We start from the raw sequence: 19348 nt of genomic DNA, 5'->3' as shown, positions 1-19348 counted from the left end.
GCTGAAATTCAGTGACCAGCAAAAAACTTGCTTTTCCACAACCTCTCACCCTAGCTCGTGGGCAATTGACTGAAACCAAATTCCCATAATAATCCCTAAGTGCTAATTTGGAAAACTGAGCAAACACGATCTCTGGTTCTGAACCTTCGGTGCTTAACGTTCCATTCTATGCAAAACCTTGGATCCCACCTTGAAGGAAACAAAAGGGCTACTTTTTCCAAAGATACTTATTTGTGCTGATTTTTTTTTCATCCTATATATGTGGTTTAGGTTAAGCTTTAAGGAAAAGTTGTAGGAATATGGCTGGGAACAAACGTGATCATGGATTTAAAAACTTTAGGTTGGCCGGGCGCGGTGGCTCAAACCTGTAATCCCAGCACTTTGGGAGGCCGAGACGGGCGGATCACGAGGTCAGGAGATCGAGACCATCCTGGCTAACACGGTGAAACCCCGTCTCTACTAAAAACACAAAAAACTAGCCGGGCGAGGTGGCGGGCGCCTGTAGTCCCCGCTACTCAGGAGGCTGAGGCAGGAGAATGGCGTAAACCCGGGAGGCGGAGCTTGCAGTGAGCTGAGATCCGGCCACTGCACCCCAGCCCGGGCGACAGAGCAAGACTCCGTATCAAAAAAAAAAAAAAAACTTTAGGCAAGTTAAAAGCATACATTTTACTGCTAAAATTGTGTGTGTGTGTATATGTGTATACATTTATGGGACTTATTAAAACCTTATTTATTTTTTTAGACAAAGTATCACTCTGTTGCCCAGGCTGGAGTGCAGTGGCAGGATCTCAGCTCACTGCCTCCAACCCTCCAGGTTTAAGCAATTCTCTGCCTCAGCCTCCAGAGTAGCTGGGATTACAGGCATGCGCCACTACGCCCGGCTAATTTTTTGTATTTTTAGCAGAGACAGTGTTTCACCATCTTGGCCAGGCTGGTCTTGAACTCCTGACCTCATGATCCACCTGCCTTGGCCTTCCAAAGTGCTGGGATTACAGGCGTGAGCCACCGCGTCCGGCCAACCTTGATTTTTAAATAATGACATAATCCTTTTTCTCATAGAAATTCCGTACAGTAGCCAAATATATAAAATGGAAAAGGGCATGACCTTGGGGCTGAGACTCACTGAAAGACAGGAGGAGGTCCGGGCACAGAAGAAGATGGCCCTTGATGCCTCCGTTTTCCCATGGAAGTGGGGAATCAAGGGGCAGCAAATCCTCAGTTAATACCACGGAAATTCCTTGTCCTGCCTAAAATGATCACCACTGAGACTGCTCAAACTATTAAGACTATTTGAAACCCACAACCTGGGACAACAGCTCCAGAACACAGACCCCGTTGGCCTGCTGGCCAGCCCCGCAAACACTTACCTCCTTCCACAGGAAATGCTGCTGTTCCACCGGAGCACTGGGATTCCCGCTCGCTTATTCCAGTCTGGCTTCTTTAAACAGGGCTCCACACCACTGTTGTTAACAGTGGATAAAAGACTTCATCAAATGGGAATGTCCCCTCAGAAGAGTGAACTAAAATGTACTCAACGACAAAACAGGCAAATCTCCCTTTATGAAAAACAACTTAAAATGCACTAGGGAAGCGTAGTAGTTACATTTCTTTGCAAGAAGAATCCTTGCAAAATCCTATCTTCCCTTAATTGATCTTTTGTATAAACACAGATTTTATTAGGTTTATTCTCAGCTGGTAGTTTTTAAACACAGGGCCCCAGCTGCCTAAGGAGCTGGTAAATCCTGACACAGTACGCAAAACTTTGTGAGGCCAGGTGTGCTGGCGGCAAGATTGCTTGAGGCCAGGAGTTCAAAACTAGTCTGGGCAACAGTCTCTACAAAAAATTTTAATATTAGCTGGGCGTGGTGGTGTGTGCCTGTAGTCTGAGCTACTTGGGAGGATGAGGTGGAAGGATCACTTGAGCTCAGGAGTTCGAGGCTACAGTGAGCTGTGATCATGCCACTGCAGTCCAGCCTGAATAGAGTGAGAGTCTGCAAAAAAAAAAACCCAAAAAGCTTTGTATGTGCATTCCATGGGGGGAGAGTTCCCAAAAAAACGATTAAGACCCACCCATATCAGGTAACACAGAACTGACAACTGCTGTTCTTACAAGGCGTCCGTCTACGGCTTGTGGTAGAGATGTTCATTCTAGGCTTTCAGATTTACCAGAGACAATAGGAAGCGTGGGGATGTCGTCCAATTTTGGAGCAATCTCCAAAGTTCCACATCCTGCCCCTTCCATGGCTTCAAACAACACTCACACATAAGGGCAACACAGCCTGGGTCCTCTCCTCTCCGGGAGACAGGGCAGGCAGATGCTTTGGCCATCAAGACCCCTGATGGATGCAGGTAGCTCTTTTTAGCAGGCACACATACCCACATACCCCTCTCTCTAACACAGTCTTACTGCAGGCTGGATAGCAAATAAATGACACCTTGCCAGGCCAATACCATTTTTCCTATATTCTGAAACATTATTTTCCCTGTCCTTTGGACCATGAGCAAAATAAACCTTCCTGACCAAATATTCAATCTAAACTCAGGACTACACCAACCTTTGGTCAGGTCTGTGGCCTGAGACCAAAAGCCAGGGTCCAAAGGGACTTCATACCCTGCATCACCCCTCAGCGCAGCGGGCACAAGGCCTACATCCTGACAGCTCCTTTCTGGAGCAAGAGTGAAGTAGGTGGCAGTAGCTGTCTAGATTTCTACTGTAGTTCACCTGTTATTGTCTTGGCCTGCTGTGAACTAACAGTCCTCATGTCCTAGGAGGCAGGCACTAACAACCTCGTGAAGTAGGAACTATGACACCATTCACAGATGATAGTCGGCAGCCTGGTTAAATAACATGGCCCAGGACCACAGAGCTGGCGTGTCGCAGAGGCTGTACTCTAGGAACTCACTACACCATTCTGCCTCCCCGAGGAGAGGCAATAGGCACAGGAAGGTCCCGATCTGGGACCCTAATGCGTTCTGAGCTCCTGCAGACGTAAGTGGGCAAATGGGTCCTGGGACACAAGGACACATCACCACCACCAGGCAGTTGCTCAGTCACTACTGGGCCTCCGAATCATCAGTTCTCAAAACTGCATGTCGATCAAACAGCAGCACTACAAAATGGCAGCTTGAACTGCCCAAAGGATATCCCACCACAAAGTGTTTCCTCCAATTCACAGGAAAAAATTAATGAATACATGTTTAAACTCCCATCATTTGGTCTTTTGATTTATATACTAATAAAATTATTTCTGATAAGCACAAAGTCAATGTATTTACATACTCTAGAGACGTCTGAGGACTTCTCAGTCAAGAAGTCAATCCCTGAAGCAGACCATCTACTCAGGCTCACTCAACTAGCATCAGACACCCCACCCTGGGCCAGCACCTTCCTCTCACTGCCACCAGAGGATAGAGAAAGAGGTGCTTGGGGTTAAAGTTTTCCAAGGTCAGAGCTAGTCACCCTCCTACAGAAGACCACTGACCATTAGGAAGCCACTTGGCAACCTCAAGCTCGGTGAAGCTGTTTGGACGAGCTGCTCAGAGGGATGTCACAATTTATGACTCCCACTCACCAGGGGAAACATTCTCATTGCTCTCGGTAGATTGATGACTGCACTCTACGTGGTGAAGTCTGCCAAGTCATGAACAGCTAAAGACCAGTGAAGCTGCCAAGTCATTCCTTTTGGACTAACCTCCCAAAAGAAGAACTCCAAGTATAAGAACAGTAGCTCCAGAGCCAAGGTGAGGACAGCTGGCGTCTACTCCTTCCCTTCCAGCTCAGCACTTCAGCTGACCTTCCCACACCAGCGAGGCAGCCACAGATGACTGAGACCACAACTGCAGGTTGTACAGTTTATTGTTCCAATACCACAACAGACATACAGAAGCAGTGCTTTCTCTGGGCAGCCCCATGGACCAGATCAGTGTCAAACTGTAACCTTGAGTGTCCCCAAAGGTTCCAGCAGAGGGAAGAGGACTGGACGTGCTTGGGCCTCTGTTCCCGGTTTTTGGTAAACAGACACTTAAGTTGGCAACTTTGACTTGGCCAATACTGCATTCTAAATCACATCATTCCCAACTTGTCACTCATGCTTCAGATGACGAAAATGCCACATCAGATTAAATGAGAAAAAAACCTTTCAGACTTGTTGAAGTCATACAAATTTTATACTTGACCTAAATTAAGCAAGGACCCTCAATTCTGTAGTAAGTCAAAATACAAGATATAAGGCAGGAAACAAGGCAAAGGGAAAACACACACAGGGGCATCTACTTGCTGGAAACATGTTGGGAGAGAGGCAGGAGTAGGCATGGCTTTGTTTCTTCCCAAACCTGCCCGATGTCAAAAGTATGTCAAAAGGAGCCTCACAGTCCCAGGAGAGCATGGTCCCAGGTATTGCTGTGACAGGTGGTGACCCTGGAGCCAGATCTGGAAGGCCTTCCTGGGGGCTGCCCAGGGAACTCACCCATGAATCCAGAAGCACTTAACACTGGTGGTGGTGATTTGTCACATATGGCAGCGAGCAGCCATTAAGGCTGTAGGAGGAGAGATGTGAAAAGCAAGATGAGTTTGCTTGGCGGCGTGTGGGCAGGCTGACTGTGGCTCTGCAGGCTGCAGCAGGTTCACCCGGTGACCCAACAGGGCATCGGGCAACCTGGCAGGTCACAAGTCAATGGTATCACCCTCACGTCGAGCAGCACAGCACTCAGTGGCTCTGACAACAGGTGTAGAGAAGTAATTACACCACTTTAATGCAATGATGCTGAAGATGTAAAATTAAGAAGAGACGTTCATGTTCTCTGTACAATACATCCATTTACAGAATCAGCCAATACTGTGTACAACATATAAATACATGATAAAACATTAGAGGTGCATAGAGCATACTTACAGAAGCCAAAAAGTTCACTTTATACATCCAAGAATAGAGTTAAAAATATAAAAATATGAAACACACACTGCTTTGAAATGTAAAATGACTTTCACATACACAGGTGCGTGGAGATGCCCACTCCCATAGGGTCCAAAGTGACAGGGAAGATGTCAAGCAGAGGAATTCACCTGCAAACGTCTGGACAGCTGACTCACAAGGTCTACAGATGGCATTTTCATAGGAAAGACAACCCTATTCCCCAATCCCATTGTCCAAGCAGAGCTATTCAAGGTTCCAAATGATCCTGTGGGCTAGTGGATCACACGGAGACAGGAAAGTTCCAAATTTGCTCCGTCAACTGGCAAATGACTCAACTGTGACCCTAAGGTCAGCACGTGCACCAGCCCCCTGGCGGGCAATGCTGGGAGTTACTTTAACCCTGTGCTGCTTTCTTTCCTGGCCATCAACTCTCCAAAGTAGAAGAAGAAAAGATGGCAGGGAGGGGGCAGTGGAAGACTGGCATTTCTACTTAGTTCAGGTAAGTTAATTCCCTTGATGGAGAATGCAACCTTCTTGCTTCAGTTTCAAGTCCCTCTGGGAGTCAGGCAGTCCCCCCACCACCCACAACCCCACTCCATGCCACATCAGGCTCTGTCTGCAGGACAGCTCAGGCTGGCTGGCCTTGGGCAGCCCAATGGGTTATACCCAGGAAACCCCTCCAGCAAGACCAGAAGGGTCAACAAGAGACAGAGGGCTTTAGCACTATAAATTCTGGGGGAAGGCAAGAGTGCTCCTGCCTAAAAAGAGTATTGTATCAATGATATTCTGTATACAGATTTAAGATCAATCATTATCAAAATACACACACTAAATATACAACGTTTCCCATGGCCATAATTTATTATCTCACCACAAGGCACAATACACAGAGCTTTGAGGGTCCAATACAGTCATCATGACAGAATGCACCGCAGCCTTGGCACATGATCATGGCTTTCAGGCTGCACGCACACTGGAGTGAGATGCTTTCCACTGTGCTGCTGTCAGTGAACATTTGCAAGGAAAGTGATGCACTGTGGCTCGCACCAAACTTTGCTTTGTGGCTCAGCTGCACCACACTTCCAGCAAGGCCTTTGGGAAAGGTGGGAGAGCTGGAGGAATAATTAAAGCTGGTGGAACTCAGCTGGAGTTTAGAAAGCTTCCCATAAAATGCCTGCTTGATGCTGAGTTGGGAGGGGAGAGAAGGCGGCTCCAGAGGCTCACTGAGCCCCTTCCCTGGTTCTTGGGGTAATTTCCAGAAGGGCAAGTCCATGACAAAGGGCATCCCTTGCAAGTGACCCACCAGTTCCAGGGGACTATGCCCAGTAGCTTTCCTGTTCTCGGCATTTGCCTTAAGAGGACCCCCCACAAAAGTCTTCTCATTCTTGACGCTGCCAACAGAGGCATGTGGCTTTGGAGCCCAGTCTTCCCTTGGAGTCTGTACCCCACCAGACATGGAGTTTGTGCTTGGTCCCAACTTCCCACTGGGAAAAACTGGAGGGATCTCAGCAGGCAGAGGCATCGAGTCTGCAGGCCTGGGGCACTGAAGGGTTGCAGCCACATTCCCAGAGCCAAAAAGCTTCTTCCCTTGGCCTGTAACATTGCTCTGATCACCCAGGGCCCGACCTGTCTGCTCTGGACCAAAGGAGATCACATTTGGAGATGAGAAACGAGGTGTTCTCGAGGTAGTAAGATCTCCTGGGCTCTTGCCTGGAGCAGCATTTGAATTACTGTCCTGTGACACGGCACAGACTTCCTTTTGATCTTCACAACTAAAGGAAGAGAACTGCTCTTTGGAATCCATTTCTTCCAGTTCCCTAGAGGAAGTAATTGGATTTGTCACTGAATGGAGGGAGTCAAAACTTGGGACTGTCTTGGAATTCTTTTGGGGTGCTCCAGGAGCCTGGGTGACCTCAATCCTGGCAAGACCAGGGCCTGTTTCATAGCTATCTGGTAGAGGAGGCTCCTTCAAAGCCCTTAAAGAAATGGGGCTGCTTCCACCAACCGTGCCACTGTTTTCTTCAAGACCATGTAAAGATCCCAGGCACAGGGAGCCATGGCTCTGCTCGTTTGTAAGCGGTACTTGTGGGGCTTCTGGCGTGCTGTCATCGTGGGCTGGTGGAAGAACCTTCTCTAGGGGCAAGTTACCCTGCAGCAACTGTATCACAAGTGGGTTAGTGGCCTCAACTGAGGACCCAGGCCTGGACAGGCACATGACTCTTGGCTGGTACTCAGTATTGGCCAGTAGTAGGGAATCTGGGATCTTCTGGCGGACCGCACATACTCGAGACACCCAGCTCTGAGGAGCAACCATCCCATCTGTCCTTGTAACCAGACGCAGGTCACCATTCACCTTGGACAGTGAGGCAGATTGGTTCCAACTGGGTTTCTCATCCTTGTTCACCGAAGATCCCTTTGTCACTGCAGCTTCACTACTGTCAGCCTCACTGCTGTCCTCCGTGAGGTGACCTTCAAAGTCAGAGGCTGTATCTGTGGACTCACTGTGAGGACTCAGTGCTTCAGAGTCTCCGCTGATTTTCAGCTTTTCAGCGTCCATCTGTTGACAGTAACTGCCAGTGCTGTCATTGCCTCCTCGAGATGGCACAGTCCAGAGTGAAGTAAGGCTATCAGTAGGATCTAGACCCTCGTCGGCTGTCAAACCCCCAGGCAATGCAGGAAGGGTGGGAGCAGCTTTCTCCCACTCCTCTCCAACCTGGGGCTCAACAGATGGTACATGTTCTCTGGATTCTGGTTCAGGCTGTTTCACTACGTCATCATTCGATGGGATGGGCATCCAATGCACACAACTGTTAGAAACGAGAGCCTTGGTTTTCAAGTTTTCTTGTCTAGTATCACTTTCCCTCATAGGAAGGCATGAGTCACCAAGACCTAATTTGTCATCAAACGGTCTGTTCTGCAGGCAATCAGTTGATGAGGATTCAGGTGTAGAGCTGGGGGTCACATTTACAGGATCCTTCATAGTGGGATGACTGTCAAGAGTCTGGCCAATTCCTTTCTCTAATGTATCATCTCCCACTAGAGACGGAATAGGACCATTGTCTGTGGGAGTGGTGGGTCCTCGTTCCTCATCATCACTTTCCCAGGAAGTGGTGCCAGACTCACATTCAGTTCTAACATCCAGATGCAACTGAGGCTGCTCCACTAATCTCTCAGCTACTGAGGTTTGGGAGGACAGTGGGGGCAAGGCCTGGCATGGCTGGTCCCCAGTGGGAGCAATGGGGAGTTGGGAGGCATCTCCCAGCCCATCTCTGAGTCCAACTGAAGCTCTCTGTAGAAGGCAGTTTTCCTCTTTTCTCAGAGAAGCCAGGTCCTCTCTCCTCGCTCTGCACATGGCAGTTCCGGCCTGGGTATGCTCCCCATTTAGAGGATAAGGCGGCAGTAGTTGTGTTCGCTGTAGATCTGACGTACACTTTCCAGGGGTGCTCGGGCCTCCCCTGGGCTCAAGGTGGCCACAGGCCTCACCACCATCACCACTGCTGCCGCCTCTGCCACCTCCCTCATCGGTGGCCCCGCTGCCACCTCCACCCGGGCCACCCCCCCCTCCGATGGCAGTGGTGGCCGCCTCTCTATGGCAGTCATGACCTCTCGCCCCTCGGACCTGCAGAGCACGGGCTTTAATGTCTGCGAGGGTCCTGGCGCCAGTCCAGCCCCGGCAGGAGGACTCCGTGGTGGGGATGATCCGGGGGCATATCTGGTAAGTGGGCTGACCTTTAACCACCCAGGGTGGTTTGATACGTGAAAGTTGAATCTGCAAAAAAAGAATTAGAAAACAGTTTTAACTGACTGGGTGATCTGACCTAGGGACTGTAAAGCAAAACTAGGATTCTAGTAGCTTAAGGGTCATGGCATACAGAATCAAATAATTTCCTTAAAACAATGAAATCATCATAGTAAAATGGCTGCCATAACACCACGCCATTCAGAGAAGATTCTGCTCAAGGGCTGTTATATGCCACACTTCTAAATTTAATTTCTGGTGGGACTGTGTGAGTCACTACAGCAAAGAACCTAACACTATCTTAAAAAGATTTTAAAACTCCAAAGGATTTTGACCTCTGGAGATAACTTCAACAGAGTGAACAAAAAAGTGAGGAAGAAAAGAACCTATCTCACTAAACTTTAAGGCTGTCTCAAGAAAGCCTCTCATAAAAGGCTCTACATTCCCACATAATTAACTTCAAGGCCCCAGAGTTAAGGGCTCTATAATCTCATGACCCTCAAAGAAAACCTGGCTCCAGGGCAGCCAGGAATCAAACAGTCTCCTACCCGGATGGGCGGGACTTTGGGCTCCTCTTTAGTGGGCTGTGGCTTTTCGGTGTGAACACTTTCAATTGTGTTACGAAAGGACTGACGATCTTCAAGCCGGGGCTTCTTTTCGGGAAAGGATGCAGAGGCCGCCTGCTCAAAGGATTTCCTCTTCTGATCCTTGGGCTCCTGATCCACAGTCTCCCGAGGCAGACTAGGAATTCTGTCTGGAGATGCAGAGGCACGTGCCAAGTTGTCTGGCTCAGTCTGGATCCGAGAAGCCACAGACTCAACTGGGAATTCGGTACCCTCTGGGTCGGGTGCTGCAGAGGATGTGCCTGGCAGATGGGGACTGCTCAGCCCTGCTGGGTCAGTCTTAGCCTCCCCATCCTTGTAGAGGGGAACATCTGAGGCCACAGATTTTGCATCCTTAGCAACCCCTGCTTGTTCTGGCTCCTGTTTTTTGTACAGATTCCTCCTGGCTCTGGTTCGGAGATCTGGCCGAGAGCGTTTCTTAAAATGCCCATCTCGCTGTCGGGTGGCTGGACCACGCTGTGAACGCACTGATTCTCCTGGGACACACAAGCCACTTTTGATTTCGGCCTCCTCCTGGCCCACGTTCTGCTGCAATGACTCTTCTTTGGTCAAGCCCAGCCTGCAAATCAAAATCACACCATCAGTTTCAGGCCAGAGTAGACATGTCTCTTTCATTTCTATGAATAATATGGACCCAGAAACATAGATATCTCAGAACAAAATAAATCTGCATGGTGCATAACTCTAACCATAGAAAAACTTCTGTTAGCTTCACTATGAATGGCATTAAGATAAATGACCCAAGTGTCATTGCAATCTCCACACTGTTGTCCAACATGTAAGTAATACACTACTTTGAGACCATCTACCTCTATCCCCTCAAAACCCCAGACCAGGACTCATAGCTCCAACTGCCTTACTTCTGTCCATAGTAGTCTTCAAAGAACTTTTCTTTCCATTGTTCCACCTTCTTTTCCTTCTCCATTTCCTGTCGTATCCTGACTTGCATTTCATGAGTAAATTCGCCTAGGGAGAAATAAACCTCTTCTAGTAAGTGCATTCGGGATATTAATGTCTGTCTTATGGACAGCTGAATCTCCCAGTTTTAAAACATGTCTCTTCTAGAGGCTCTCTCACATCACGCTCTTATAGGGACAGAGCTAACACGTCTACTATAAGGGAAATTCACTCTTCCCTAAAGTGAGACCAAGCAACTCCTTGATCGAAAAAGCAGAACAACAAACAAAAGAACCATTCTTATTTCCCGTGTAGACAAAAAGTTAACATAGTAGGCCTGATTGTTTATTCTTAGAAAGGCCTACTTAAAAGAACAGCTGTTGGCTGATATCTGGGAACTTACGATTTCAGGAGGGTTCCCAATCACCCTAACTGATGAGTTGTTCGCTGTGCCTAAATTGTTTATGCAAACAATATGGCTTATGCTGAATACCTGCCTTCCTTCTGGGAATCTGGAATCTTGGTATGTGCCAAGCAGTGGCTTCCTACATGATCTGGCCTTGATAAAAACCCTGGGCACCAAGTCTTTAAACAGGTTTCCCTAGTAGACATTTCATACATGTTGTCATAACTTGTTGCTGTGGTAATTAAATGTGTCCTGTGTGACACCACTAAGAGAGGACCTTGGAAGCCAACACATGGTTTCCCCTGGACCTCACCCCATGTGCCTCTCCATTTGCTGATTTTACTTTGTATTCTTCTGCAGTAATAAACCACAGCCCTATACATATAACTATATGCTGAGTCCTGCTAGCAAATCATCAAACCTAGGAGTGTTCTTAAGAGCCCTCTCAACACTTTTCCTACAAAATTAAATAAATAGAAGCTAACCATCACTCCAAGTGACAATGCCTAAAGACAGAGCATGATGGAGCTTGTCAACTCCACAGTGTACTTTCCTCCACCCTTCCAGACGATGCCATGATTACTGGAATAGGTGTTTATAGTTTTAATGATAAAAAGGAGATGAAGAATGAGTATATACATACAATATAGTGAAAGTCTAAACCTAAACACTCTGTTATTTCTTCAGAGCTGTGTGGCACATTAATACCCACCACATTTATTGGTAATGAGGAAAGCCTGTCTTATACTAAATAACCCTTTGAGAAGAAAGAGCTTGGATTTTAAGTACCAGGAGACATGCAACACCACACATGTCAGGTGCCTCGCAAGCCATCTGAGATGATCAAGTCTACGTACCATCAGCCAGGCGCTCCCGCCAGCTCTGAGCCGCATGGGTAAAAAACTCGTTATTCAGTGCACTGCTGCTGAGACGCAACAGGCCATCTGTCCCCACCTAGAAGGATCAAGGGGGAAAAAAGTCCTAATAAATAAACTTAAAAGAGAACAGAAGCCCATCCAGAAAGAGGCAAAGAGGAGGCTGCCCATGTGCACCTGTCTGTCTACTTCAGGCAGGAGGAAGAGGAGCTGCTGCTGGAAGTGTGATGGTAAGGCATGGAAGGTCCGAGAGTTGATCAGGGCACGGAGGTTGGTGTTGACAAGAATGGACCCAGGTGTCTCAAAATCTATTTCTTCCCCTCTGTTACGCTTCATTTGACCTATGATTTTTGAAGCAAGAAGCAGCAAGGTATAGATTTCAGCTTTTTAAAAGAAAAAAGCAAATGCCAACTGATGGGAAAACTTTGGTGACAGCACCCAAACTACCCAGAAGTTATCTGCACACAATCTGCTCAATCCATCCTAACCTGCATGTTACAATTGTTCTTTCCAGGTTACTGTCACTGCCATCAAACCTAGGAGAACACTTGGGGTTGCGTCCCCTCAGACAAAACTCTGTACCGTGCTGTGTCACAGCCTGAAAAGGACACTTCCCACAGAAAACCAGGCAAGGGGCAGGTTCTGAGCTTCCCTCCAAAGCTGGAGAACAGGTTCCACAAAGCTCAACTGGAGAAATCATGGAAATTGTCTAAAAGTAAATCTAGTTAGTCTACTATAGAAAAATCTGCAGAAGCCTTCTATGAATGGGCTGGAGAGGGATGATCTCCATGCAGAAACGTACTAAGCACTGTTCAAAGCCAACTGAGATGCTAATACCTCTCACAGAAGCCTCAGCAAATGTTATTTTTATGTGAAAAACTCACTAGGACTAGAGACCTGTGAGACCTTAGATTGAGCACTGCTGATGAGCTAGAAAAGCAGCAAGACAGCAAATCTAGTTCTCACATGGACAAAGGTTTACTCTAATTCTCAGAAGCAAAAAGTTTGTCTTCTTAATGGTTTCATGTGGCTCATCTACAAAAAAACCCAGCACGTGGGCCATTAAGAATTAAATCCTGAAATAGCAAAGAGCATACCAGTACTGCAAATAACCCTAATGGGGGTGGGGTGGGGTGAGGGGTGGGAGATATAGATACAGCACTACTGAATTTGTTTGCATCCCCAAAATTCAACACATGCTTCCACTCAACATACTGACTAGGTTGGAAAAAAGGGAGCATCTGATAGAGACTACAGATGTTGGGAATGAACGTGGCAGAATGCTACCGAAGAGAGAAAAGGGGTTTTGGAATTCTTCACTGAGAAGCTCAGAAGCAGTTTTCACTCACTCAAACACTTACTAAGCAGTACAAGGCAGGCATAGACTAGGCCTACAGGGACATACGAGAAACTATGTGGCATCATCTCTGCCTGAAAGGAGTTCTTACAGTCTAGCAGAGAGCTACAAATGAAATCATCAAACTACAAGGTAAAAATAAATAAAAATAGAGGGCCACCCAAGAAGTAAAAATAAACTGGTAAAGGAACTAGAATAGAAGACATCTTCTCACTAGGCCTGCAGGGGCCCCCTTTACAGGCAGAGAAATAAGTGCCAAGCCACTCACCTGTGGCTGGCTTCCGGAAGCCTCTCAGGAGCGGGGCAGGGTCCTGGGCGACCTCGGCCTGGCCACGAATAGCAGCGCTGCCCAGGGCCAGAGAGCCGCTGCTGCTGCTGGACGGGCTGCCGCTCTCGCCATCAGCGTGGCGGCCCGAGAACCCTGAAGGCACAGCATTCCACTGGTCAAAAGTATCACAAGCCGCGCCCATGGCTCTCAGACAAGCTCACTTCTCCCAGCTCTCCCTGAGATGCTGCCAGCAATACTGGGATACTTCCATCTCCCAGCCTTAGGCTGAGAGAAACCACCACCTCATGGTCTGGCTTTAAAAATACCACCTTACAGATGCCAAACCGCCATCTTTATTTGTATAGCACTACACCTTTTACAAAGCACTGGCACAATCAAATCCTCCACTGGATCCTCACGACTGCCTTGGGAGACAAAGAGGAAGGCACACGGCAGAGCCCAGCACTAGAACCTATGGCAGACCTCACCCACTGGCAGGGCTCTTGCCTGTGGCCCGACAGCTCTCCTGGCATCACACTATTAGGTCAGAAACTGTTGACAGAGAGGGGCCAGGTCCCCAGGACCTAAGGAAAAAGCATCACAACCATGAGTTTACACATACCTGATGCAGATTCCACGTGGGCCCCGTTTACCTTCAGAGGAGTCAGGACAACTCGAGGCAGCATCACCCCAGTCTTTTTCTTTTGTTTGTTCGCCTACATTCCCAGAGAGAACAAAAAGAGAGCCCAAATCAACTGCAGAGCCACAAAAGCATTCCCTGGCGACACTATCTCTACTCACTCTCTTGTAAAATGAAGTTCGTCTTCAACCAGATCTGTCGAATAATGCTGACGAGAGCACTGGTTAATGTTACTGAGCTACGTGCTGGTCACTGTGCCAAGCATCATTCCAAGCTACAAAACGTACTGTTATCCCCATTTTACAGGCAAGGAGTTTTCCCAAAGTCTCAAGGATAGTAAGTGCAGGGTCACCATTCAAACTGCTCACTCCCAATCTCCTGTTCTCACTACTCTGCACTAACCACACTTCTCCCCGGATGTTCACATGTATATTACAAGAATGAACAGAATCAGGCTGGGCGTTGTGACTCACGCCTGTAATCCCAGAACTTTGGGAGGCTGAGGCGGACGGATCACTTGAGGTCAGGAATTCAAGACTAGCCTGGCCAACATGGCAAAACCCCATCTCTACTAAAAATACAAAAATTAGCCAGGTGCAGTAGTACGTGCCTGTAATCCCAGCTACTCGGGAGGTTGAGGCAGGAGAACTGTTTGAACCCCAGAGGCGGAGGTTGCAGTAAGCGGAGATCACACCACTGCACTCCAGCCTGGGTGACAGGTGCAACTCAATCTCAAAAAAAAAAAAAAAGAACTAACAGAATCACTCAGCCAAGGTAAAGAAAAAGAAAAAACTCACTCTGCTCAGACCTACTGTTCACTTTTCCTACGGCCCACTGTTAAATGCTACTAACAGCTGGAGACCAGACTTCTATTCTTCACTCTCTGAACATGTCCACAGCTCACAACAGAAGGAAGCATCTTGCCTTGTACCTGTCATCATTCATCCTCCCGGGTTAGGCTCTACCTCTTCCTTACCTGTGAGGAAGCTCTGTAGCTGTCCCTGGGATTGGAAAGAGGTCGACTCTGAGATTCTGTAGAACAGGATGCATTCGAAGATGTTTCATCAAGAGATACTGGAAGAAAGGAAAATAAAGGTTAGTCCCTAGTGCCCGCTGTGGCTCCCTCACCCATCCGGTAAAGGGTCCTTACCATCGTTTTCACCACTCACAGTGCTGGCTTCATTAGACCCACAGCTCTCCACATCAGCCGTGTCCTCTGGCTCCTCTGCCTCCACTGTAGCCGGATGGCGGGACCACTGCAGGGCATCCTTCTGTGATAGCAAGGTACAACTCAGGTGAACAAAGCCCTACAAATTCTTAAAGCAAGACAGTCATTCCTAAATGTGTATGCTTTTGAAAAAGAGGGATTTAGAATACTGACAAGTTCCTAACCCTTTCTGACCTTTTTCTCAACACGTTCTTTTCATAACTATACCATCAATAAAGATACACTTTTGCATTCAAACATTCATTAAACATTTATAGGGTGCTTCCTATAAGCTATACCATGTTGGTTCTGGGGAGGGTGGAATGCTAAGGAGCAAGAATCAGGGTCCGGCTCTCAAGGAGCTCAAATAAAGCAGGGGGGGTGTCAATTAAACTGATTACAATACAAAGTACAGTACATAAGTGAATATGGAGAGCAGTGGCAGCCCAGAAGAGGGGGCACCTAACTTCAATGAGTTGAGCGAACGATGGCATGGAGGTGAATAACGATCAGGGAAGTAATACTTCCAAAAGGATGTGTCACTTAAGCTAGGTTTTGAAATAAATTAGCAACTAGACAGACGGGTTGGCAGTAGGGAGACTGCAGGAAGTTCTAGATAGTGGGATGAGCAAATGTGAAAGAATATTCCAAACTCAGGGAAACTACAGGTGTGGGGAACTAGGGTGTGGGGAACTCAATATGTAGGATGCTAGAGAGGGCACGAGGGCAGATGATAAGACCCATGTGGAGGGATCAAGAATTTGATTGATCTGGAGTCACTGAAGGATATTAACTAGGGGAATGATTTGGGTTTTCGGAATTTCATCTGGCAATCACAGGAAGCCTGGAGGCAGGAAGAAGAGTTAGACATTATGACAGACATCCACTGAAAAATGCCAAAGATCTAAACCAAAGATTGTGGCCACAGGGTTAGAGTGTAGAGGAGAACTCCATCCCAAATTTCACCTCCTAAGAAAAGCTTCCTCCAATAGACTATATGCAGACTCAGAATTAAACTCTACCCATTCCCAAGAACTTTGGAGCTATCTCACACCTCAAAACTACAAAGAGTATGGATGAATACTGGCAGTTGGAGACAAGAAGAAGGTAAGTTGGGGCAGAGGAGAACATCTTCTTTGAATAAAAGTATGTAAAAAAAAGAGTTGATAAAGTCATGATTCTGCTAAGAAGGCACCATAAATTTAAAAGCAGTGCCCACAACAATCTAACTCATCAATTTCATGGGTCTCTTGATCCACTACATTGAAGTTTCATCAATTTATTTTCATTAGTTTTAGCCAAACATCACGTATCTTAGAGTTTAAAAACAAAAAATTTTAAGGTATTTCCTTCAATGAATACTAACACAGGTAGCCATTTTTTAAAAAGCTGTAGAGCATTTAATGACAAGAGAGACGCTGACACAGCAAGCTAATTAGGCAGTTAAATTCATACCATATGATTCTATCATCTTTTTAAAAAAATGAAAATTTGTCTGAATGTGTTTGCACAGAAAAACGCAAGAGAAATTCTTGCTAAGATGTTGACCACTACCATCTCTAGGTGGCAGTTTTTTTGTTTTTTCGAGACAGTCTCGCTCTGTCACCCAGGCCGGAGTGCAGCGGCATGATCTCAGCTCACTGCAACCTCCACCTCCTGGGTTCAAGCAATTTTCCTGCCTCAGCCTCCTGAGTAGCTGGGATTACAGGCGGCTGTCACCACGCCCAACTAATTTTTGTAGTTTTAGTAGATATGGGGTTTCACCATGTTGGCCAGGATGGTCTTGAACTCCTGACCTCAGCTGTTCCACCCACCTTGGCCTCCCAAAGTACTGGGATTACAGATGTGAGCCACCTTACCTAGCCTAGGTGGTAGAGTTTTATTAAGTGCTTTATATTTTTTTCAATTGTGGGTATTTTCTACTATTAACGTGTATTGTTTTCTGTGATCAAGAAAATAACAATGAAAAAGAAAAATCAGGTGCATCTAGCTTTACCAAGAGCTAAATCAAAATTTCCTTCCTCTAAGTCCTAGAGTCTGGGGAAACCAAGTACTGTTTACAAATCTCATTAATTAAACAAACGAGAATAGGGCCTGCTTGTCTGCAATTCAAACTACCCAGAAGTTTCTAAAGCCATGCATTTTCAGTAAAAAAGCAATGAGGAAAACAAAACTTTTAAGAGCAAGATTTGCTATTCTAATACTGCATAATTTTTATTATACAGATAGGGTCTTGGTCTGTTGCCAGGCTGGTCTCAAAGTCCTGGGCTTGGCCGGGCGCAGTGGCTCACGTCTGTAATTCCAGCACTTTGGGAGGCCGAGGTAGGCAGATCACTTGAGGTCAGGAGTTCGAGACCAGCCTGACCAACATAATGAAACCCTGACTCTACTTAAATACAAAAATTAACTGGGTGTGGTGCATGTGCCTGTATTCCCAACTACTCGGGAGGCTGTGGCAGGAGGATCGCTCAGGACGTGCATGTGGCAGTGAGCCAAGATCTTGCCATTACACTCCAGCCTGGGCAACAGGGTGAAACTCCATCTCAAAAAAAAGAAAATAATAATAAATAAATATAAATGCTGGGTATGGTGGCTCACACCTGTAATCCAGCACTTTGGGAGGCCGAGATGGGCGGACCATCTGAGATTGGGAGTTCGAGACCAGCCTGGCCAATATGGTGAAACCCCCTCTATACTAAATATACACACAAAAAAATTAGCTGGGCCTGGTGGCACACATCTGTAATCCCAACTACTTGGGAAGCTGAGGCACAAGAACCACTTGAACCTGGGAGGTGGAGGTTGCAGTGAGCTGAGATCATGCCATTGCACTTCAGCCAGGGCGACAGAGTGAGACTCTGTCTCAGAAAATAAAAAATTAAAAAAAAAAAAAAAGAATCAAAATTCTGTACTCAAGCGATCCTCCCGCCTCAGCCTCCCAAAGCGCTAGGATTACAGGCCAATTCTACAATTAGCCACATCCAGCCAATTCTGCATTTGTAAAAGATCATTAATCTTTTCATACAAACTGTGTAAGTTTGACATAATTGACTTTTCATACATTAACTCTATATGTATGACAAAAACGAAATGGGTTACTGAAAATAACAGGTGCCAGAAAACATGCCCTAGGATTCAAGATTTTAACATTTTACAACAATAATTTCCATCATGAAGCTTTTTAAAAATTAATAATGGGTGATCTTTCACTGAATCCTACATATAAAAAATTCTATAGGCGGGACACGGTGGCTCATGCCTGTAATCCCAGCACTTTGGGAGGCCAAGGCAGGTGGATCACAAGGTCAGGAGTTCGAGAGACCAGCCTGGCCAACATGGTGAAACCCTGTCTCTACTAAAAATAAATTAGCCGGGCATGGTGGTGCATGCTTGTAATCCCAGCTACTCGGGAGGCCGAGGCACAAGAATCACTTGAACCTGGAAGGCAGAGTTGCAGTGAATTGAGATCATGCCATTGCACTCCAGCCTGGGAGACAGTGCAAGACTCTGTCTTAAAAAAAAAAAAAAAAAAAAAAAAAAAGAACCAATCCTTCACCACACACAGTTACCATGAGAGGGAGAGTGTGAGATGGGAAGTGTGAAAACAATTAAGATCTACTCTCAGCAAATTTTAAGACACTGGGATATTCTAATGTGAACTGCATACTAGATGGTACTGCTGCATTAATGTTAAATTTTCTGAGTGTGATAACTGTATTGTGCTTATGTAGGAGAATGCCCTTGGATCAATGTATACTTCCTCATCTCCTTCCCCTACTTTTTTAAAATTAAAGTTTAATTTAAACACAGTGAAATGCACAGATCTCAGGTGTACCATTTAATGAGTTCTAACAAATGCATATCAAGACATAGAACATTTCCAACACCCCCAAAAGCTTCCTTGTGCCCATTCCTAGTCAATCCCTATTTGAAACCACCCCCTCACCCCACTAAGGCAATCACTGTTCTGACTTCTGCCTCCATAACGTACTTTTGCCTGTTCTTGGTCTGCATGTAAACGGACTCAAACACATAAATTCTTTTGTGTCTGGCTTCTTTCACTCAGCCTGTTTATGATATTCATCTACGTTGTTGGATGCATCAGTAGTTCATTATTTGTTATTACAGAGTAATATTCTCATATATGAACATTTGTATATTCTCTCTTGATGGACATTTGGTTTATTTCCAGGCTTTGGCTATTATGAATAAAGCTATTATGAACATTCTTATAAACTTTTTGTAGACATGTTTTCATTTCTCCTGAATAAGTATCTAGGAGAATTGCCGAGTCACAAGATGGATGAAAGCTAACTTCATTTAAAAAAATGTACACTCCCAACAGTACTTGATGAGAGTTCCAGTTGATCCAAATCCTCACCATTATTTGAAGCTCGCAGTCTTATTTTAGCCATTCTAGTAG

General features: G+C 46.3%; 1 protein-coding gene across 7 annotated transcripts in view; it reads right to left on the bottom strand.

The window, feature by feature from the left end:
• Nucleotides 1-3838: 3838 nt before the first annotated feature.
• The window catches only part of ASXL1 (ASXL transcriptional regulator 1), a 75007-nt gene continuing 59497 nt past the window's right edge, over nucleotides 3839-19348 (bottom strand). For 6 of the 7 annotated variants that reach the window (XM_073007831.1, XM_073007840.1, XM_073007836.1 and 3 more), the window contains 9 exons: nucleotides 14869-14989; nucleotides 14695-14792; nucleotides 13701-13794; nucleotides 13079-13231; nucleotides 11631-11794; nucleotides 11436-11532; nucleotides 10136-10241; nucleotides 9201-9834; nucleotides 3839-8682 (listed from right to left, as the gene is read on the bottom strand). In XM_073007831.1, the coding sequence (XP_072863932.1) occupies nucleotides 5776-8682; nucleotides 9201-9834; nucleotides 10136-10241; nucleotides 11436-11532; nucleotides 11631-11794; nucleotides 13079-13231; nucleotides 13701-13794; nucleotides 14695-14792; nucleotides 14869-14989 (4374 nt within the window). In that variant the 3' untranslated portion in view covers nucleotides 3839-5775. The remainder of the gene's footprint in view (nucleotides 8683-9200; nucleotides 9835-10135; nucleotides 10242-11435; nucleotides 11533-11630; nucleotides 11795-13078; nucleotides 13232-13700; nucleotides 13795-14694; nucleotides 14793-14868; nucleotides 14990-19348) is intronic. The other variant, XM_073007841.1, reaches the window with a different exon arrangement.

Source organism: Chlorocebus sabaeus, chromosome 2, assembly GCF_047675955.1.
Source record: "Chlorocebus sabaeus isolate Y175 chromosome 2, mChlSab1.0.hap1, whole genome shotgun sequence".
Lineage (NCBI taxonomy): Eukaryota > Metazoa > Chordata > Mammalia > Primates > Cercopithecidae > Chlorocebus > Chlorocebus sabaeus.
The sequence above is the reverse complement of the archived record's forward strand: the minus strand, read 5'-3'. Positions and strand labels throughout refer to the sequence as shown.